The 24,073-nt window shown below is 36.7% G+C and overlaps 1 protein-coding gene across 4 annotated transcripts in view; it reads right to left on the reverse strand.

The window, feature by feature from the left end:
* Nucleotides 1-24,073, reverse strand: part of ASAP2 (ArfGAP with SH3 domain, ankyrin repeat and PH domain 2) — a 66,304-nt gene that overhangs the window by 33,261 nt on the left and 8,970 nt on the right. For 3 of the 4 annotated variants that reach the window (XM_031056457.1, XM_031056455.1, XM_031056454.1), the window contains exons 3-9: nt 20,252-20,326; nt 18,672-18,721; nt 8,967-9,096; nt 6,724-6,809; nt 5,278-5,353; nt 4,699-4,785; nt 3,031-3,039 (exon numbers count right to left, since the gene is read on the reverse strand). In XM_031056457.1, the coding sequence (XP_030912317.1) occupies nt 3,031-3,039; nt 4,699-4,785; nt 5,278-5,353; nt 6,724-6,809; nt 8,967-9,096; nt 18,672-18,721; nt 20,252-20,326 (513 nt within the window). The remainder of the gene's footprint in view (nt 1-3,030; nt 3,040-4,698; nt 4,786-5,277; nt 5,354-6,723; nt 6,810-8,966; nt 9,097-18,671; nt 18,722-20,251; nt 20,327-24,073) is intronic. The other variant, XM_031056456.1, reaches the window with a different exon arrangement.

Genomic DNA, 24,073 nt, shown 5'->3' on the forward strand with positions numbered 1-24,073 from the left:
TTTAAAGCAAAATATCTGGAAGAAAGTAGAATTCTGAGACAGGAAGAAACAAGGATTAATTGAACCCTTCTCACTGCTCTCAGAACTACCCAGAGGCAGGACCCACTGCTGTAAGAGTCCAACTTGAAATATAAGAACCTGAAAAGGAGGAATCTGATGTGTCATACCATATTAACAGCAGTAACCTGACAGAATGGACTTATAAATGCACACAGTAACAGTGACTATTACTTCAAATTTTCGTTTTTTTCTTTTCCACTGTCATTGCTCTATGGACATAATTACTCTTGCGCTATATATGGCATATAATACAAGTATAGTAAGGAAAAAAGACACAAAGCAGCTCACTCATATGACTATGAGCAATTCTAAACATGATGGTAGGGACAGAGCTCCCACCTACACCTCTGTTTAGAGTGCTTAGGACTCCTCACCTCCAAGCTGCAGGATTTCAGGCTCGTCCTGAATACACTGCAGGAGCTCAGTGGTCCTGAGAGCCATGAGCTGAGCTCTGCACGGGCTGCAGCACTCCTTGGTGCTCCTTTTCAAGAGAAGCAACCTGTGCCCTCTCCCTGCCTCTCAGCAAGTGATCCAGGAAGCCATACCAGGTAGCTACAACACCATCTGAGCTTTTAAAAGGCCTAAAGAACTACCACTTAGCTGTCTCTGCCTGACAAAGCATCTCTTTAGATTTAAATCAGTCTGTTTATCATTCCTTTCTAGTTGGTTTACATATAATTATTTGGTTTTGCACTCTGCACAACATAAAGCCAGAACAACTTTTTTAAAATATTCCTGTCACTCCTTAAAAACTGCTGCATGCATACATTTACTGACTTTTGAAGAAAATCTGATCTGACACTGCCTATTGTGCCGTACCAATGCCTTGATCTCTGCCTCCCATTAGCCAGTAAAGGAACTCCATCCACAAGATTAGAGGCCTGAGAGGAAATTAATTTCAGTTCTCCCCATCCTCAATTATGTAAAGATTACTGATGACCTCTAACACCTGCTCATAGTACCATTCCCATTAGTCTGTGCTGCTACTTTTTCTGCATTATTTTCTGCCTCATTTCAGCTACCTCCTTTCATCTGTTTATGCTCAGCTGCTGTGTTTGGCCAAACTGGCAAACCAATAATATAAGCTTCCTGCCTCATTTCAGCAGGAGAGGAAGCTGCAGCAGCTGACGTGTATTTCCACACATTCATGACTCTGAACAGGATCTAAAAAATTTGATACTATTTCATGAAAAGATCTTAAAGACAAACATATTGTTCATTTTAAATTCCCAGTTCAGTTCATGTCCAGATCAATACTGTCCAATGTGATTGCCAAATGATGGTTTTCCACAGCTGTCTGACAAGAAGTTCATGATTTTGATCCAGCTCCTAAGAGACAGTAACCACTCTGCAAATCACCACCACAATTAATATCCTTCCTTTCAGCATGCCTTTTCCATAAGCAGGCACTCCAAGGATCTTCCTTTATTTCTGGTTTGCATAGTACACAAAACAGAGATAGAAATCACAGATAAGAGGGTCAGACCCAATAGTCTTATTGGAGAAGCAGAAACAATGTACATTACCTATGGGAGGAAATGGAATACTGCAGGCTAGAGGACGCACACCTAGTGCAGAGTATTGTCATTTTAAATATATCTTAATATAACAAAATCAGAACAGGCTGAAGTACTCAAGCCTAGGGAACTGAACTTTGACCACTTTAACAACTTTGAAATGTAGATAGGCATATAAAAATAAGTGAGTCATTTAAAATTTGCAGCATGTTCTTAGTGAATCACTTCACTGACCATAGAAAGGTTTGAAACTCTTTCTTCCAAAGTCTATGAAGATATACTAACTTTTAAGTCAACCTGAACAGCAGAGCTAATAATGAAAGAAATGTGAAAACAGTATTCTCTAAAGATTTTCTGTGACTACTGATAAGAGATATTCTGAGATCCTATTTGTCAGCTCCACTACGTGAACATAACAGAACTTTTCCTACAAGGTACTTCAACCTATACACAACAAGTTTTGGCTAGCCATTCCACAGCTCCCAGGGAGTGGGATTTTTAGACTGTTTAGATCATTCCTGTGTGTAAAGCTGCCAAAAAAAGCTCTTATAGCTTTTCCAGAGCCTGAGCGTCTCTGACATTTGCAGGATAATTGCCAGGAGGATGTTCCAGAGATCTATCCCTATCCCTTTTACAGCCTCACAACTGCTCCAAAAGACTTATCTATCAGAACCCCCTGCAGGCAGCCTCTCCTATAGCAAAACTACCATAATTTTTGTCAAGAAATACAACATTTATCCTATTTTGCAGTGGTCTAAATAGATTATAGGTTCTAACAAAGAAGCAGAAATGAATCTAAACACTACAGTCACAGGAGGTGACCTCACCCAAGGTTATGGGAACAAGAACAGTTAAGGCAATACAACTCTAAGGTTGACCCTGAAACTTGTAGAACTTCTACATGTGAAAAATAAAAGCTTAAAAATTAAAAATTATGAAGGTGTACACAAAATGACATTTAAAAATAAAGTTTCCATACAAACCAGGTTTGATGAAGTTGTGTGCAGGAAGAAACTATGCACAACAAAACTATAGGCACAACAAAAAAAAGGTTCACTAAGAGTGCTTGTGTGTGTTAAATTTTTTAAACGTTACAGGAACAATGTTTGTCAACATTCTGTCATTTCATACATGAAGTGCATTTTAATTAAAAATACATATATCTTCAAAATCTTGCAAGAACATCAAATCAAGCAACTGGATTTAATTTCCAAAAGAAAGTACAAAGGTAATCACCAATTTGTCTTACAAGAATTTTCTTTCCCAAGAAGAGTCTGATAAATTTTTTGATAATATTTTTTTCTTTTTTTTGGGGGGGTAATAAAATACACCAAAGAGGAGAAAGAACCAGTCTTTTCATGCCAACAGACAAAAGCTCAGAGGAAAAATCCAGTTTCTTGAAATCTGAATGTAAATCATGCCACTATTTTCATTAAAACATAGTAACACTTACTCTCCTAGACTTCGGTCACAAAATGTAAATGCATTTCAGGAAGGAAAAAGAAATCAGTTATAGTAAAGAAAATTACAGTGCAACAAGAATAATATTAGTGGGTTGTACAGTAAATTATATAAGAACTCTTTGGCATCCCACTGATTAATTGATGTTTTCAAAAAGCTTTAAAAATAATTATAGTAATTCTCATGTTCTGCAGGTAAGCATCTATATCTACATTTGACGAATTACTAAATAATGACTACAGCATAAAGCACTTTTTATACTTGTTTTTTTAAATGTCACAAACTCAGTAGAAATAATAAATGTATGTGTATTATTAATTTTTGAGTATGTGAAAAAATGTGTACTTGTCACATCTTCCATATATATTTAATAACAGTATTACTGATAGATATCCCCAGCAACCAAGAAAGCCACAGACCCAACTAAAAGAGGACACCTGCTAACACACCCTAAACAGTAAAGGCTCCTTCTTGGGAGTGGGAAATCAATGGCTAACCCAAAGCAGTCACCACTTCCACGAGGTTCCCTAGTGTCTCATTCTACCAAGCTCAAATTTGGAAGTTTTTGGCAAAATGAGTCCTGAATGCCAGGCAGAATCTAAGGAAGGGCCTGCTGATCTTGTAGGACTTTGTACACAATGGTCATTATCACAAACTTCCCAAGGTAACTAAGTGAGGAGTGTTCGAGACCATTCCAAATGCCTGTCTGCAAGTCACAGAATCACATGGATTGGGTTGGGAGTGGCCTTTAAAGATCAAGTCCAGCCCCCAGCTGTGGGCAAGGACACCTTTCACTAGACTGCATTGCTCAACAACCATCATCTGTCACCAGTAAGAGCTAGGAGGCACCATAACTTTTATGAGAAGATCAAAGCAAGACCAGAAAAGATCAAGGAAGTCTGAGCTCTGCAGACTAAACAATTTCATTGTGATCCCACTCAGAAAGCGAATCTGAATAGTGGGAGGGTGGTTCATTCATCACTCACTCATGGCCCAGCAGCCACACAAAGGAAGCTGGCTGGCTTTTATTTATATGAAGAAGAGGCACTAGCATTCTGAAACAAAAGTAGACCCAGTATTTAGGATTACATTATACAAAAGATGCTTACTTCCAGATCAGAGTTTGAGACTACTCCAGAATTCATTAAGTTTAATGGCAATCATAATTGGAACTCAAAAAAAACTTATTGAATTGCCAAACTGACCCTGCTCTTGCACATCTGAACACTGGCATTTTGCAGCTGAGTACCAAACTTGATTGTCATTTTTTGCCGAGGTGTTTTGGGATTTGAAGTTCAGTTTTACATAATCATTATACAGTTTGGAATAATATTGTGAGATAGGGTTCTACATGGTCTTTCTGATACTGCCCAAGTTTTTTTATTCTCAGTTTGAGCAACAGTGCACCATCTGAAATATTTTACAACACTGGTAATGAAAAGAAATTATTTTTCAGTAAGTCTCATATTTTTAGAGGGCATTCGTTTTTGTAAAAAATGCCTTTGTCAGAAACATTCAACATCAGCCTCAAAACACAAATGAATTAACAAAGGGAATTAAATGTCTGATAAAAGTTAAAATAACCTTATTTTGAATATTAACATTACATTACAAGTAATTAAAATAGGTATTCCAAAGTTAAACCATCTTATATACTCACCTCTTTCTGATCAACTTGGAGTGCTGATTTTAAAATATCTCTGAGCTGTGTTAATTGTCTTCGTTCTTCATCTTGTGCTTGTTTAATCTTGAATGGAGAAAAACACAGGTTAAAAATAACTTTTTTTAAACTTTTGATGCAGGTCTTTCAAATGTTCTGCTTGGTGCATTTTTTGAGAAATATTCAGCGAGAATGAATGCAAAAAGAAAAGATAATGTCATCAGTTTATTTTCCCTTGTATTTTCAGGAAACTTGATAATGGTTAGGATATTGCTGGGTTAAGGCTTTGATATTGCCTCACAATGTTCTTGCTTTCTTGTGTTCCATTTGAAATCCCATGTTATTTTCCATTTAATAAACACTTCTGAGCAAAGGCTGTTTTCATAACATTTTACACAGTGGGGTCCTGAACTCAAACTAAGACTTCTGAATGTCATATTAAAACAAGACTTTACCAACAATCTACTCTCAATCTTCAATGCTGACTATTAAAGCAGCCAGGCAACCTGAACCAAAATGACCATGCTTCTACTGTAGAAAACTAAATTTACCACACAAACATGAAATGTTGCTACTCACTGTATAAAGATCTGTCGAGAGCGTCTCAATTGAAGGTTTGAGACTTTCAACTGCTTTTAACCCATCCTGAAAGAAACTTAAAAAGAAAAGCAAAAAGCCAGCTGTTATGAAAATTTACTTTGAATTTTCTACTTTAAAAGTTGCCAAAGTAAGACATGCATATTATTATGCCATGCCATAAACTTCAAAATAGTAAACTTTTTAAAATTAGTCCTTGACTGATCCACCTCTTTATTTCCATCATAGCTTACTCTAACATGCAAAATCCCCAATTAGATTCAGAACCACCACAATCCATTGCCACATAATTCTTCCTCATTCTCACCTCAAATACAAGTTCTCATCACACTCTGTGAAGGCCCAGAACAAGTAAAATTCACTTGAAGAACAGCAAAAGCTCCATATAAAATAACTGTGATTTCTTGAAGCCACATAATTTTATGTCTGATGCAATCTTTTTACTAAAGGAAAACCCCTCTGTTTCCCAAGCATTAATTATGCTCTGTAAGTAAGCTTATGAAATATGGTACATCTTTCTGTAGTACATGCATTTTGAATTGGCAGAGTAATGCTGTCTATGCCAAGTATTCCAGTTCTTTAAAAAATTAATTTGAGATTTAAAAAATAAATGATAAGAAATCACAGTTACATGCATATTTGATTAAATATTGCTGCACTGTTTGCAACATAAAATATTTTCACTCTGAGAAGCAGTCATGAATGTGACAACGCAACACAGCACTTGCATTGCCAAAATTGTATTAAATGGACAGAACAGATTAATGACACACTACAAGTGAAACTGATTTTAAAAGCAACACAGGTATTAAGGAAAAAATACATAGATGCAGACTGGTGTTTTAAGATGAAAACTTAACTGATTTCAACAGTTAGCAGTGGCTCTTTCAAGTTTATAGCTGTGACTTCATTGCTACATGACAGATTTGTAACAGTATCATAGCAAAAGCACATAATTCTAATGAGAACTCTGCGTTTTACTACTGGGTCCTCCTCCAATTAACTAGAAAAAGAGTGACTCTTTCAATATACTTTTATTCCACTGCTTATGCAACTTATTTTTCTTGAGCGCATAATTAATTTAGATCATTGTTAGATACACTCAAGGAAGTCCAACAAAACTAATGGACCACTAAGTAATAGATCAAACTAAAAGCCCTGTTTCAAGAGTAGTTTATAAACATGGCAAATTCTTGTTCAGTATTACTCAATTATATTCAATATAACAAGTTCGACTTCATTACATGTTTCAGAATATAGAAACAATAGCTATAACTAATCTGACAAAAGCAATCTGTCAAAAGACATCAGCAAGAACAGCTGAAACTTAAGTTTTTAAAAATTCTACAAAAGTGTTATGATGATGTCAAAATCTGAAAACAAAATGTTGTTCCAGTTAGTGTAGAGATTATGAAAAGTAAAACATACTTGCACTGAGCATGAAAATACTTGATCAAGTTCTGAAGCAAGTCCACTCCTTTTTTAATCTTGATTTCATTGACTTTCAGCAGGTACTGTTAAAACAGTAATTCACACAACAAATTATTTATTACTGCTAGAGGGGTTTTTTTAAAACACTTTATTTTCAGTTATATTTCAACAAGTTTTAACAGTCACAGATTTACAAAAGCTAAAAGAAAATGCAGCAAAAAGTGGCTTCAAGAGTTAAGTCACACGAAAAGAAGTCTTGTCACTGCTGACTTTTGATATCCTGTGAGAATATTTCACTATGATTTGTTCAAATTGTTAGAATACCCTTTGGGGCTCGTAAGGAAAGCCACTGTTAGAAAAAGCATGAAAGGGTTTGTGAATACATTTAGGAACTCATTCTTATACCTAGCAGCACATCTAAAAATTTATCTCACTAGTTGTTAATTCATTACTAAACAGATGTCATTAAGGAGGAAAGCAGTTTGCTAAAATAAATAAATAGTGAGGGATTATTTTAACAAGTTTTGAAATCTGCCCGTTGATTTTGTAGTTGTCTTGTATCAAATCCTTATACATGGTAATTACAACAAATTACAGTTTAGCAAGAGATTTTTCAATTAATCTACTGTCAAGAGCAAAAGAAGTGTAATTACTGCTCTTTTGCATAAGGCACAATCAAAGTCCACATTAAGTGGCAGCTCCTCCCTTGAATATCATAGCATAAAATGTCAGCCATGCAAGCAGAAGTATGATTGATCAAATATCATAGTCCTTAACTGTCCATTAAATGACAACAAATTTTAACCCCCAACTTAGCCAGTGACCTCAAAGCAAAGGAGTGAATGTCTTCTTAATGATGCTCTAATGTATCTGGGTTCCCGTTCTCACAATATGCCCTAAATATTTTAAATCAGCTCAAGTAAAGCAGCATCTAAGTGCTAGCTTTCAATGTTGCAGCTTCTTATGCCGGTTCAGGTGAACAAATGACAAGCCTAAATGCAGACATGTGCACTGGATAGTATTTAGTTACAATAATCACCTCTCCAGCTCCTGTTAATTTAAAATGGAACTCTAGGCATTTGGTATTCAGTTCACTTTCATAATTTATAGAGAACTAGTCTGTACTTATGATAAAACTTCAATGTCACCCTTCTGACTTCCTATCAAAACAAAACCAAAGTTCTCTTCCACGACTATTCAGAGGTAACCGAGTATAAACTTATTTTCCTTAAAATCACAAGAAATACAGGATACACTTCAGCTATTCCACATTTAAGGTAATTTAATCCAAATTCACGGAATTCACCCTTCATAATCACTATAACTGACTAAAGTGAACTCTTCCTTTATTGTGACACAGCAAGAGAGAAGCAACTGTTCCTAGTTGTTTCTTAGGAAGGATACAGATGGGCAATTAGCTGACAACATCCATATGTTTATTTGTTACTCAAATCCCTTAATCAGTTTTGAACATTTTAGTTTGATTCTGTATAGGAATGTGAAACTTTTCTCTTATGTATGAGTGCATATAGTTACTAAAAGTAATATCCAGGACAACTGCAGTTATGCTATGCTGGCATATGAGTCAAATTAGCTATCATCATCACAGGAAAGGCAGTAGAAACACCCATGGTGTATTTTTGGGCTAATGTGTACTAAAAAAGAACACAGCAACTTGAATTCCCAACCACAGAACCAGACATATCCTTAAATGATTCGAAACGAAAATATTCACATCAGATTTAACATACTGCAAAATCACAGAGATTTTGAAGTAGAAACATTCTGAAACAACTTGAAAGACAACTGGATTCCATCCCTAGCACTTTTTTCCTGTACCAACCCAGCAGTCTGCTAGACTAGAGCCTCTCCTCCTAATAACGCAACAGCTGTCAGGACAGGGAACAATCCAGAAAATGATCAAGGGCTTAAAATAACTTACAGTGGTGTAAAGACTGATTTATTATAATCTCTCAGTGTTTTATTTGCATTAATTTAGCTGTTTAGTGAAATTAGAAAATATCTAAATTTCCTGCAAAGTTTGCCCATCAGGATAATAAACAAATGTTTTTCACAAATGGAGTCAACAAATAACTTGGCATTTCCCTTTAATATCACAGCTACTCTTAAACAATTGCATTTCTCAAAATTTTCCTACAAACACACAATAATAATAGTAATAATAATAATGATAATAATAGTAATAATGATAATAATAATAATTTCACATTGAATCTTACCTCACACATCTGTAACTGGAAGAACCTTCTTTCTTTCTCCATCTCTTCTGCAATTTCAGCTCCACTTATTTCTGTACGAATCATTCCATGAAGCTTAGCATGCTCTTTTTTCTCCTTCTCTATTTTTGTACTATAAGGCAAAAAGAATCAGCCAATGAAGTGAGAAATCCAAAGCCTCTCAGGAAATCAGATTATTCACAAAGTCTACTGACGGATTCGGAGCCAAACTACTGTAGCCTTGCATATGACTTACTTCCAGATGACATTTCACTTGAAATTTGACAATGACTAGAGATCAGCAATGACATACAGTAGCTGAAATCTAATTAATCATCTGTTAAAGTAATGTTCTGACAGATATTCCAAAAGACACTCAATGAGAAGTACAGACTAAGTTCCTGCTCCAAAGAAAGAAAATACAGGAAAAAATAATGAGTTTTAATTGAAAACATAGGGGGATGTTTAATCCCAACAGAGCAAACACTGGTTAACAAAGTTCAGTTATGTCACCAGATTTATTGAGTCTTGCCTGTCATCAAGTCATCTTCTATATATACAGGGTTTCCTAAGCCAAAATCACAGTTGCTGTCTCTACTTGAGACCAGCTGGCTGTGTTGCAGACTTCAAAGTCTGCTAGACCAGCTGTCCTAATTCCCTAAAAGTTTCCACGAACATTTTCCAAGAGCTCTGAATAAAACAGGTTCTCCTGCAGAATATAAATGAATAACTAATGCCTGGTCTATTCCCATAAACTCACTTCTGCATTTGTTAAAGCTACTCTCCATATCATTCCTAAATGCAGTAGCATAATTTGACAACCCATTTAGATAAGTCTAACACAAATACATATATATATTAAGGAAAGAAGATACATGAGAGTGTTTACTTTTTGAAGACTTTTAGTTTGCCACTCATAGAACCTCAAATTCTGAAAAGAGCTTCCTGAGGAAATGCTATACTGCTTTTGAACAAGGAATACAGGAAGGAGATCAGAGGAACAAATAACACAGACAACTGTCCTACCTCCTCTTGGGTAGTCAAGTGTCTCTTAGCTCTCTCTCTGAAAAGGTGACATGTCTCAAGTACTCTCTTAACCTGATGTTAACATTACCCTAACAGCTTATGGTAAAATGTCTAGAAGATCTAAGGACTTCCAGACAACAAAATATTCTGTACTTACACTTCTCATAAATGAGGAACTGCCTCCTATTACACCTCAAGCAGCAAGGGAAAACAAGAATTAATTCCATGAATCCTTCCCTTCAGCATTTCCACTGGGAAGCATTTTGAGCAGCAATTCAAGCAGCCCCACTGTGCTCTCAGCACGGGCAGACACAGCAGAGGCAGCCCTGTGCAGTACTGCAGCAGCCAGCACATCCAGCCAGCACTGTGCTCCTCCTCAGCCCATCACATCCTGCCAGAAGCAGACGTTTGGAAGGAAGATCCTCTCCTTTGAAATAAATGTTCTGAAAACCTCCAGTTGCCTGAATTAAAACTCAGTTCCAGAATGTTCTGTTTTCATGAAGAATAGGTCCTCACTCTTATCCAATTACTACCAGTTATGCTATTTTGAAAGTGCTACAGAAAACAAGAGTCCAGACACAAGAATTAGCCAGACAATCCTGAACAAGAAAGATAAACCACTACAAAAAGGATTCACAGAAAATTATGAATATGCAGCTCATTTCTAGCACACACTGTAGAAGAGTTTACATTATATCATACTTGAAAGTTCTAAAGCAGTCAACCTCAGAGGAAAGATCCAGGATGTTTTCATTCTCTCAATTTCCAAATTAACCTAACAGTTCTTGAGGCCAGAGAACTCATTAACATGTGACCAGGTGTGAGAAGGCTAATAACTACCAATTACCATTGTATAGTATTTTCATTTTTTACAGAGAAAATACTCAAGCATAAGAAAATGAAACCACCTCCAAAATCTTAGGAGTTTATTAGCATGCCATAAGGTATCTCTCAATGCTAGTTAAACCAAAAGACAGCTAACACTGCCAAACAGTCAAACATTATGCACAATACCACAGCATACACTGTACTCCTCCTAAAGAAAGCTAGATTTTGGTGAAAGAGTGCTTTCTGCTCTTTAAAGGATAAATCATACTTCACAGGCAAAAAAATAGTTAAACCAAGATGAAAATATACTGACCTCTATCAAGCAATTCGGAGAAAGATACCCTTGAAACCATTTGGTGGAGCTTCAGGCTACCCGTTTACAAAAGCTCAAAAAGATACTTTACCAAAAACTCCAAATCACTTCTCAGTGACAAATATCAGAGATACATGCCTCGTGCATTTCACATTTACATTTCCTCATTATTTAACTTTTAATAACTAACTACATCTTCACCTTTGTAATTCAGAATTTACCCTGTTGTTTTGCCACAATTATAGGCTACCTCCTATCTGACTGACAGTACAGGACACTTTGTTTCTAGGGAAACAAAGAATCCCCTTACAGCCCTTTTTCACGCAAATCTTCTGAGTGCTAAAGGCTGGCTGAGTGTCCTATCCACATGCAAGGATCAACTCAGCTTCAAGTGTCAGTCTATTGTGACATTAACCAAATCCTTTTGGCAAAGACACTCCTGTAAGACTACACTGTGAGATTTCCAAATGTTGCAGGGTATTCAATTTAACCCAAATTAATAAGAAAATTGTGAAAACTCTAAAAAATACCCTAGAAGCAATAAGAAAGCAGCAAATGTTTTGTAATGCTGCTATTCTTGGAGCTCATGCAGCACATATCTCATATACACACCCTGCTGACTAAGATTAAAATGTGAGCACACGTCAGTCCATTTACAAGACAGCTGCACATAACTAATATACAGTGAGGTCATATGTGTGTAACAGACAAGCAAAGCTGAAATACAGGATGAAGAATTACAAAAGTAAAGTCAAAGAGATACAAAGTGAATGGTCTCACCCATTCATTTTCCAATATAAGACTATTTTTACCACTTCAATTTGAAAAGAAACCATCTTTCAATATAAATTACAATTTTCATTTCAAATAAATCAATTTTGTCATACAGATTGTGGTATAAATAAGCACCTAAAACTTGTATTTATTTTCTGTCAGTCAACAAGGGTAAAAAATTAGAGCACCCTGTGTACACGCAGCAGTAGTGAACTGGCTGGGTGGGAAGCAACTCCGTCATTCTTCCTCTCCTTCTCCATACAGCAGTCAGCCAGGCTGAGTCTGGGTACATACATGAGAAGGTGCAGAGACCGAGAATAGCACCCGGAAGGAACACACTTTAATTGGTAGCACTCTGGAAAAAGAAGTGCTTCTGAAGGCTATTTTGTTTGACAAAATAATATTAGACATTTTCATTTCAAATATCCTTTGTTTGTCTAGTCTTTTCAGCCTGACTCTCCAGGCTTGGGCCCTCCAGCTTTTTGGTGAAAGAGCCTCCATTTCACCCTACTGCCTGTCAATGCTCACAGTAAAGTATGTCTTTCCTAACATTCAAGTCCTCAATGAAGAAGTCATCTTTTCCTTTTGGAAATGCTTGAAACGTTTTCCCTTCCATACATCCTGCACTGAATAATAAAGGGGAAGAGGACAGAAGGAGCAAATGTGCTCAGATATTTTCATCATTTCACCCATAACATCTGCAGAGTCATTCAAAAAAGGCTTTTCCTTTTAATTTGTAGGTAATTTCTTTCAAAATAAAAATACTTAATATGAAATCTTAGACTTGAAACAGTATATTGTGGATGTGGTCACCCGGACTTCAGTAAAGCCTTTCCCACAAGATTCTCCTGGAGAAACTGACCGCTCATGGCTTGAACAGGCACACTTTTCACTGGGCAAAAAAACTGCCTGGAGAGCCAGGCCTGGAGGATGGTGGTGAATGGAATTACTCCAGCTGGTGACTGGTCACTAGTGGTATTCCCCAGGCTTGGTGTTGGGGCCAGTCCTGATTAATATCTTTGAATCACCTGGAAAAGGGGACTGAGTGCATTCCCAGTAAGCCTTCAGATGACACTAAGCTGAGGGGGTATGTGGATCTGCTGGAGGGTAGGAAGATTCTGCTGAGGGGTCTGGACAGGCTGAATCGATTGGGAAAGACCAGTGGTATGAAGTTCAGTAAGGCCAAGTGTCAGGTCCCACACTTGGATCACAACAACCCCAAGCACCACTACAGGCTGGGGACAGAGTGGCTGGAAAGCTGCCTGTCACAAAAGAGCCTGGAGGTTCTGGTCAGAAGCCAGCTGAGCACAAGCCAGCATGTGCCCAGCTGGCCAAGAAGGCCAATGGCATTCTGGCCTGTATCAGTAATAGTGTGGTTAACAGGACCAGGGCAGTGACCATCCTCCTGTACTCTCCACCAGTGAGTCCACACCTCACCACAGAAGTGCTGTGTCCAGTTCTGGGCCCCTCAAAGACACTGAGTTGCTGGAGCAAGCCCAGAGAAGAGCAACAGAGCTGGTGAATGGTCTGGAGCACAAATCTGATGAGACTGGCTGAGGGAGCTGGGATTCTTTAGGTTGTTGAACATGAGGCTTGAGGAGACCTTATCACTCTTTACAATTACCTAAAAGAGGTTTTAACAGTGGAATTTCACTTTCCTCTCACAGGTAACAAGCAATAGTACAAAAAGAAACCGCCTCAAGTTACACCAGGGCAAGTTTTGATTGGATATTAGAAAAAAATTCTTCTGGAAAGGGTTGCCAAGCATTGGACCAGCTGCCCAGAGGAGTGGTTGAGTTGCTAACCCTGCAGATATTTAGATGTGTAGATGTAACACTTAGGGACATGCTTTAGATGTGGACTTGGCAGTGTTAGATTTATGGTTGAACTTGATTATCTTAAAGGTATTTTCAGACTTAAATAATTGTATTATTCTATTCCATGATTTTATATTTAAGCAGCCTTGTTTAGCACTTTCATTCTATATCAATATTTACAAGCTGTGACCTCCACTTTGTCTTATGTACTTGCATTAAAAGGAAACATGGCAGAAATATCTAGGAGGTGTGAATATCAATGGTCTTCTGAGTCAAGTTAGAGCTCTGAGGAAGTAAATTGAGAAATGCTTGCAGAATTTTCAGATAAAATTGTTTTATATTGTGCAAAACATGAGTTTACTAAACTGGAAACAGCATCACTTAAATAGTTCTGCAGACATCTTAACAGATAACTGTATTTGACTTTGTTCATTTTTCCATTGACTTCAAATAGTTCAGAAACAAATCAACAATAGTTATTTCTAGATATGAACACTTGTGTTTCTTCACAGTAATGTATTGTTAATGCCTGGATCTTAAAATGCCATAAGCACATTCAAACAACTTGTTATCTTCACTCAGTTGTGCAAGAGAGACCTCATGCCCAGTTTCTAAAAGGAGAATGGCAAAGGAGAGGTAATCAGTCTTCCCAGAAACAGCTCATTAGTCTCCATTAAACCTTTACATTTCATAGCATGAGCACAACACCTGTTAAAGAAGATTTCTGAAGATATGAGGCATTTACAGGCTCCAAAATAAGACAACTCTATTTTAAAAAATTAACATTTTTTTTCTTTTCAGGAAAATGGGGTTTATATCCAGAATACAGACATATTCAGCTAAAAAAAATTGTGAATAATATGCTTCAGTAAGTTTATGCTTCTATTTCCTGTGTAAAATTGACACAAAGTCTTTACCTCAGAATGTACCACAACAGGACCGATCAAACTGAAGCATGTGGGTGATATCTGGCTCAGTGCCTTGCTGAATGTGATCTGTCTGCTGGGAGAATGAGCAGTTTTTATGACATGTGTACTCCTTCCCCATATGGTCCCTGGGCACGCCTGCCATTAGTGTTTAAGTACACAGGGGAAAGCAACTGCGTCGTAACAGAGGAGCCCAGTCTGAAACAGCTCTCCCAAAGGACACAGAGAGAGCTGCGCTGCCCTGGCGGCCGGCAGCATCTCCCAGCTCTTATGTGGGAAACAACTGGAACTGAGGTCCCATCAGAAATGCACTGCTTTAAGGCTTTAAAAACATTTTAAAATCTTTATGGCTCCAACTGAGTCATGTTAATGATTGGTGGTGAGAAAATATAAATTATTCATGAATGCCACCTCAGGATAGTCCCAATTTTTGACTGAAGTAGGTTTGCATGAAGCTATAGGTTGCTTGCTCCTCATACTACCTTACTCAAGAGCAGCCCCAGGGTACAGAGAAATAGGGCTCCAGCTTCCCTCCATCACTTCAGCTAAGGCAATCCTGAGGAAAATGTAATCAACATTGATGGATGGTGATCCAACATCATCAGAATGGATCTTAAACATCTCTGTCCCAAACAAGAACTAGATACATAGGAATTTTTAAACACACCTAATTACATAGAGAGGTTGAATCTCAAAAATTGTTATGGGAATAAAGCAAAGCAGATGCCATTTTTAAACTAACTTTCTTTCTTTTCAAATCACACTTGGGTATATTTGCACCCAAGAGGTTATCACAAAGGTGCAAGGAAGGGAGATGAGATAGTGTGATAAATAAGCTTAAAATTTTTCCTTATAAAGGCAGCAATCAATATGAAAACTGTCACTTCTCAACAGACTGCAGAAATACTACTCCATTATCTGGCACGTAGCTTCACAGGTCTGAACTTGTGACTAGGAAATGCAGATGAACAATATGATGTTAAGCATATGATACAGAGGCATGTGCAGAAAAAGAGCAGCCTAGGAGCCCTGAATAGTTTGTTAACCAAAATGGAAAAGGAAAGAATAAAAAAGGGGGGGGAAGAATTTTAAAAAGAGCTATTCACGTGTTAGAAGAAATATCACTGGAAAAGACAGCTCACTAAGCACACACCTAGAATTGGTTTTAGGCACAATCCAAACAAGGAGTTACCTAAAGTAACAGATTGAAGAGGGCTGAGCAAACCTCTGGCTATCAGCACCTACATCCACCACTCAACTCTGGCAACACAAGCTGTAGGTGAGACTCAGGTTACCTCTCCTGGGTTCCTTTGTCCTTTTTATTAAAGCAGAGAGCATGAAGATACCACAACAAAACCCCCAAAGTTTGCAATTAAGACTTCTTGAGGTGATTCTGCATCCACCCACTGCTACAGATGATCAAAACACACAGCTATAAGTCTAGATCCATTCAGGATGGCCACAGAATGAAAAGAGTTATTTTCTTAACAAACCTCAGCAGCATGTATAATAGCAACCCAGAAAAACCTCACGGTTTTTCTATGTCAAAAAATTAGTATGAGAAAAAAGATGACCTGAACAAATTCAAGCTCAAATTAATATTCTCATCCTAAGTTGAAAATCACATCATTAAAATTGCCATCTCTAGTTTTTAAAGACAAATGGTCCATAATGACAGGTTGTAACATCTCTATTTATCTGGGAACTGATCTTATGTACAAGAGGTCTGACAAATCTCACAGTCCTACGGGCAGGGGTCTCAGGGAGATTCCAAGACTGACTTTAACTCAACAAAATCATGGAAAACTGTCTGCTCCTTGGTATAAGCAACACAGCTTGCACTGAAAAACAATACTCCCTGACTGCCAAATTTATGTCATGAAAAGTAATTTCCACTGTTGCGGAATAGCCTACAAAAAAAGAAAAAAAAAAAGCAGCCCATAATTTGAAAGAATTGACACAGAATTCCCAGGCTCTCTATCCTAAGCCTCAAGCAGATGATCCTTTGGTCTATATCAAAGTCAAGGAGTCCAACAGACTAGACTAAGAGCTTAAAACTTCAAAATATTGATGTGGAGCTTTCATCTAGCCACTTAAAAAAATGCAGCACTCAGTAATTGTACCAGCCCACCACTTAGAAATACCAAAAAAATGGTTCATGGATCTGAAAAAATTTCTGATAAATGTTTGCTACCTTCAAATTTTGCATGTTGAATAACCTGACATGTAAATGGCTTAGAAAAGAGCATTGTCAAGTAGGTCTGCTTCATTTGTTAAAAAATCTTGCAGAAAGTAGACGTAACTGCAACTGGAAAAAGGAAACCCGTTTCAGATCAAAACCCAAGTGTCTTACTTGAAAGCAAAGTCATAAAAAAGGTTTTCTAAAGGATTGCAAGTTGAAAGAAAAAGAAAAAATCTCATTATATCATACAAGCAGCAATGGATTCAATGCCACAGACAGAAAACACATTGTCAGCATCACGTTTTCAGATCCTGAATGACACAGCACACAAAATAACATTTCCAACATGTCCATAACCTCAAATGAAAATCCCCAAATACACAAATACATTTTCTAAGGGGATTTCTTACTTCGCAATTACTTAATTAAATTAAATAACAACTGAAAATATTTCTAGTATATCCAACTCTGAAATGCCAGCTCTGAACAAACTGATGATCAAGCACAAATCCTTACATCACTTCAACACACTCATCCTAGTGCATATTAGATCAGAAATCCTAAAAGCACTAGAGGTCTTGGTCCAGTAGTAACATTCCTCTTGGTGTATGTCCCAGCAGTGCACAAATTTATTTTAAATTCGGCACATAAACTTCGTGGGTTGTCAGTATGAATACTCACACACAAGTAAACAAGCTTTCAAATCCAGCAATCAAGCAGTGCTAGACAACAGCAGACTAAATTATAGGATTATTCTTTAAGGCCCACCTCAGAGATCAACTACTACATAGGCAATGATTAGAAATTTTAATTACCTTAATAGTCAATAACTGGAATGGCACCAAATGAGACTGCTCACCGGTGTCAGAAACATAAAACACTGGAGCCAACACAATCTTCTATGGATTTAGTATCAGACCAGAGGTTTATCTCAGTATTTCAGAATGTCCTTTTATGAAAATCTACCTATAGCTAGGCAGCTTCAAAAACCAAAAGCCACACAGGTCTTCCTCACAATTTGATGCTAGAAAGCAATAACTAGACCATTCTCATTGTTATTCACAAAAGGAATAATGAAATTTAGCTAACTGGTTGCTTTTGTGGGTAAACCAGATACAGGAATAATTTCTGAAGACTTCAGACAGACTAAGTGTATAACTACTGCACTATAACTTTGTGCAATTAAAAAAATACATAAATGGTGCTGGATTTTCAGCCTGTCTAGTTGGCTGTGGATCTGCAAGTTATTTCTTATAAATAGTGTCATCATACATGATTCTTCTGGACATGTATCATCAGAGATGGTCTGATGCAAGGCAGCATTATTTCAGAAGAACAAAGACACTGAACATGTGACACAAAACTGATAGTCAGTCCAGGTAATACTGTAATGTGGAATAAAACTCACTACAAAATTCTACTTCAGAGACTGTCAGCTGTACTGATACAATTGACCTGGCCAACCCTGGAAACAGCTGTCTCTGATGCAGGACACTGAACCACTTAAGATTTACTAGGAACCAGAATAAATTGTGTTTGATATTAGATGTTGAGCTTTGTTGACTCATTCCATTTATTTAGCTAGATATAAAATTCCAGTTTTTATAAACTTATTTTATAGCTGTTTGTTTAAACAGTGTATCTGGTAACTTCAAACAAGTGGCTTATGCTAAGTAGGGTTAGATCCACAACATAAGACACAACTCACAAGCTTCAGATAGGTGTACATCCACTTATAATATATGCTGCACCTGCTGAGAACATTCAACCTCAGCAATAAGTAATAACCTCTACAGATTTCAGTTACATTTCCCTCTTAAATAAAAGTTTAAAAATACATACACTTTTGTTTCATAGTCCTTCCAAGCTTTATCAAATGGTTTTTTCAGGTCCTGTCAAGAAAAGAGAAAAAATAACAACCAGCTATTTACATGAAAAACACTGTGGCTCTAACAATGAAGACACACCTTGGCACCTTGCAGTGCCTACTAGAATAAGGGACTTCACTCTCTCTTTGAAGGGTTGTGCAAAAGCAATCTTGCACATAGGAAAACTAATCTTACAAAGAGAATTAAAACACCCATGTTTTTAAAAGCATCTCTAGGATGCTCTTTACTATGATTTTCACAGCTCCATTTTACTCCTTAAAAGGTATAACAACATGTTATCTATCCCAAGACCACACTATGCAATTAATCAAAGTAACTGCTTTCTCATCATTCAATCTCTGCCTATACTGGAAAAAAGTCCCTGTCTCCAGGCTGTGGTATAGCCTTGGCTAAGAACTTGATTCATCACACTAAAGTTTAAAAAAATCAAATTTCCAGACTTAATGGGAACAGTATAGACCTTATGGCTCAGCATAACTAATTCCGTGAGAATTCTGAATTACTTACATTCCAAATTCCTTTATCTTCTTTCCTCTAAATAAGGTAATTTGGATAAAATTATTTTAACAAGTTGTAAAGTTATTTCACTGATGTCTAAAAATGCAAGAGCTGAAATTTTGATGAAGTTCAAGAGAACAGACAACTACAACTGTCAGACACTGGAAAATCTTTGCAACTACAGATTAAGAACTAATTCTTACATATTAATTAATGATTGAGATAATTATTAAATTAACCAAAGTAGCATTTGATTATATTCTCAAGGCAGTGGGGAAACACTGTATTGTAATAAATGCATTTATTCTGACATAGAGAAAAACACGAGTGAAATGTAGTAAGCAAACAACACAAAGACAATAAGACTATCTTATTAAATAATCTATTTATGCTCCAGTAATTTACAGAAACCATTTTTAGTCTATGTACATATTTTTCTCCTTCCTTCAGTGTCCTAGAACAATAGCTGCCAGTCACTTCCTGTTTGCTCACTAGTAAACAAAGCAAAAGCTTTGTAAGTAAGTTTGCTCGCCATAGGCTCTGAAATTTATCATAAACATATCATCATTTGAGTCTTAAGTTGCTGTTATTTCAAAGAGGAAATGTCCTTCGGGCATAAACAAATAGATTTCTTCTTCTTAAAAAAAATCCTATGCTCATACAGTCTAATCTGTGTTTCTTAATACTTCCAGGTAAGTTTAGTATGCTAAAAATCCTTAAAAATATAGTACTACCCTTAACTAAGTAAATATCTGAATCTTCTTATCTTCTGCATCTCAGGCCTGCTTTTAAAGCTTCTCAAATGTTGTTTTGTATACACACTCAAGAACATGAGGTATGTGAATGCACAAACAGAAAGGATGACTTGATTCACAAAAAAACCCAAAAAACAAACAAAACCCCCACAGTCTTGTTTATTGAGCTAATATATTACTTGAGCATCCTACAGCTTCCAACACATAAGATTAATACACTTGCTAAATGTATCTACTGTACCAACAACAATCCTATACATTAATAGGAGGAAAGACATACCCCTTTGACTCCTTTCAGGTCTCCCTTCAGCAAACTGTCCAATGGAAAAGTGATTATGTTGTTCATATTCTGAATCTGTAACAAGAAAATTACACCAAATCAGTTAATATATTTAGACACATAACGTAAACTGTCTTAATCCACACATTTCAGCAAGTTCCACAAGGAAATCTTACATATTATTTTTCTGTCCCTGCCTTATGGAAATGTTTATCAGCACAGCCAATAATCAAAGACGAAAGCAACACAAGTTAATTAAACTCACTCTGGAAACACTATAACCCAAACCAGCAGGAAACCTCCAGAATTACTGCTGATTATAAATACCTCATCCAACAGTGTCTGCAAAATAAGAACACTAATTTTTACATTGCCTTATTTCCCCATTTAAATTTTATGGACAGATGTATACAGTTTTTTAGCACTGATAATTTTAAGTTCATGAGCATATTTTATATTAACCTTGTTTATGTTCTAGCTTCTTCAGACCTATTCCATAAAGCATATCTGCTACTCTCCCAATACACAGCATCTAACTCTGACAGAGTTATAAAGACAAAGAATGCTGGCCTGTAAAATAGCCACCATTCCAATATTTTCCGTTTGTTTTTAAAAAGCAGTACATCTGCCTTATTTATCTCATGCAAACTTTGAAATAAGATTTTAATGAGGGCTTCAGCATGCAAGTAATTCAAGAGAAAATAAGTACTTCAAGAAGATAAAAATTATTTCAAATTAAGACAGTGATAAAATAATAATGATTTTTGTTAAATATCTCTATGATAATATTTTAGTAAGTAAAAAGAACAAAGAAAGACTGTAGGAATAAGACATCTAGGAAAAGATTGTATATCAAATCCTTTATGATTCAGGGAAAACATTCAAGGTATGGACCATAATATCTAGGCAGAGAATTTAAACTAACTATTCAAAAGGATTGGTTGCTCTGAGGAGCAAAACCCAAAATACTTTTGAATAACACAAAGGGAAAAAAAATCAGAATAACTTTTGCAGCAGTTCAGCAAAAGTGGATGTTCAGCAGTTCATGCCCTTGGATGAGTTACTTTTTTTTGGTATTTTATGGTGTTCTTTTAAAATGCGATTTTTTTCCCAAGAAGCTCTGAAATCTCTACATGAAGATGGATTTCAAATGTTCCAATTACAGAAAGAACTTGGCATCATGTAGGAACAAATGATTTTACTTCTAAGGAATAATGTCAGGGATGTCAAAGTCCCCTTTAGTGCAACCCACCCAGAGATGAAAGAATAATAAAATTTCAAGGAAAAAAATAATTCCAATTATGGATGCTTCAGTCTTCCCAGAACTGTAAAATACAAAATATTATCACCCTGTAGTTACTTGGTGGCCTCACTAGAACAGACTATGCGATATGTAGCAGTTTTTGTTAAAACAAACCAGCAAAGCCCCACTGTCCCCGTCTCTCCTCCTCAAAGAAACTACCTTACAGCATTTACTTTGTCAAAGTAAACCTTCATCAGTTTTAAAGGTTACACAGATTGTCTCTGCATGGAAAAGCTAAAGAAATACAGAAAATCTGGTCTTTCAAACTCTTAACACAAATCATATTTCCCCTCCTCCACCCTACTTTTCTTCCTCCCCAACAAGCTGCAGGACCCAACCACAGCCCTTCAGAATCAACAAGTTATATTTCAGCTCTGTATTGGGGTTGTTTTTTTTAAATACTTCCTGTAAAAACTGAATGAACAACATGTACACATGCTTAGCTGGCAGCACTGGAAACCATCCACCTCCTAAGTCCTCAGCAGTACTACCACATGCATATATCAACACAACCAATCCCAAAGGTAATAAAATTACAGATACAGGGGTAAGTGCAAAGGTTTAAACTGCACAACACCTACATAAAAGACCTCCAAAATTTCTAGAAGCTGTAAGTGCACATCCAGAATGGTTACTCAGGTGGAAAAGAGAAGAGGTCTCTTTCAAGGTATCTTTCCATGTGAAGTTTTCTACTTTGTTAGTCTATTTTATGAGTATGATGTAGTCAAATGTCTAACTTAAGGGTCAATACTTCCATAGCCTCCATTTCATTATTCTTCAAATTCAGTACACAGGAATAAAGAACAAAGCATTTCTCAGCAGCACACTAAAGACAACTGATTTTTCTTTAAGTTGTAAAAAAATAAACCATCTGAAGTATTATCCCAAACATACTAATGTGTAAACATCAATCAGACTCCAAAATAGTTATGGACATTTGCTAGAATTTCACACCATGAGGCCTGGAGTCCAAAGCAACTTAAAAAAAAACCCAAAAACAAGAGAAAAACTCTACATTCTTTTTAAAAGTTTAGAGACTGTTTGCCTATTCAAATTCATTCCTTCTGTGTGCTATCACCTGTACATTACCATCAGTCTATTGTATTCCCTATGCTCCTATTCTATTTGTAACAAAAGTAAATATACATAATACATGAACTTGTCATTATTAGCCCAGTTAGATGAATCATACTCCCTCATATTTATAAGTCAGCAAGCAGTATGCAGATGAAAGATCTTACATGTTTTTCCCCTCTTTCTTGAGAAGCATAAGCGGAACTATCTAAAAATATAGACCCATTTTTGGCATACAGAGATGCAGTAATATGTGCAGAGTACAAGGAGCTAGAACATATGCAATGGACTCTACATTTTGACTCCTTTATGTTTTAAAATGTGCTTTAAAAATACACAAAGGTGCAAGAAAGCTTCACAGAAATTAATGTCATCCTGTCTCAGAGGAACACTAGCACATTTCACATGGTTAAAAAACAAAGAAAGGAAAAAAAAATAGTTGACCTCGTTTCCACTTCCAACTTTGCTGCTTTGGCACTTGCAGTTTTCCTCTGACAGTTTCCAACAAGATGACAGTGTAAAAAAATTAAAACTTCCTAAGTTGGAGAAGGCTTAGAGAAGAAGAAATGGCAGGGGAGAGAACATATAAACAAAACACATAGCTGCCAGAAGTGCTGGTAGAGGCAACAAGCAAGCCAGCATTTGTAAAGGGGAAAGATGTTCAAGTGGTTCAAGACCTTTGATTAAACATTTAAATTCACTGTTTGCCAGCCCTCCTGATTAACATAAAGCTCTTTTCCCCAAGAGCTTTGTATACTGGTGCCCACAGTACTTCTGTAGATTTTGTCTGCTAAATCCAATCCAAAAGGAAAAAAAACCTTTCCAGTATACTTCAGAAGTTAAATACTTTTCTTAACATGCATACAGAAAATGGTATTTGTTAACATGCAGAACTTAAAACTTTTTCAGTTTAAACTAAAATTCAGGCAGTTGAGCAGTATGATATGTCTCCTATTGTCATTACTAAATCTTAGATGCAGTCCCTGTACTTGGCTGTGGGCTTCTCAACCATCAGTGAGCTTGTGTGTGTACAGGTGATGGCAGTACTGGCTGCTGACAAATCATTGTTTAAGTTACTTTCAATTTTTTAAGGCAAGAGCTATTGGATTTAATAGTTTCCAATAATTTTCTTAGTGACATGAGCTTAGTAGGACAAGGCCAATCAACACAGCAGGGAGAAAGTGAAAATCAGAGCATCCACAGATGGGCATTGTACAGATGAGACACTGTTTGTCTAAACTTTAAGGTTTAGCATCTACCCCCAAGACTTCAGAAAAATGTGTAACAAAGACTGGTGTAACTTTCATCTTTGCACTGTGCCTTCCCCTCACACACAAGGACACAGCGCTGCCCTTCTCCTGTCCTCACCCCCTTTCCCCTACAGCACAGGTGTGGCTGAGCTGGGACATCACCCACCACCCACAGGGAAAATGACTCCAGCAGAA

This window comes from Geospiza fortis, unplaced genomic scaffold, assembly GCF_000277835.1.
Source record: "Geospiza fortis unplaced genomic scaffold, GeoFor_1.0 scaffold81, whole genome shotgun sequence".
In the NCBI taxonomy this organism is placed as follows: Eukaryota; Metazoa; Chordata; class Aves; order Passeriformes; family Thraupidae; genus Geospiza; species Geospiza fortis.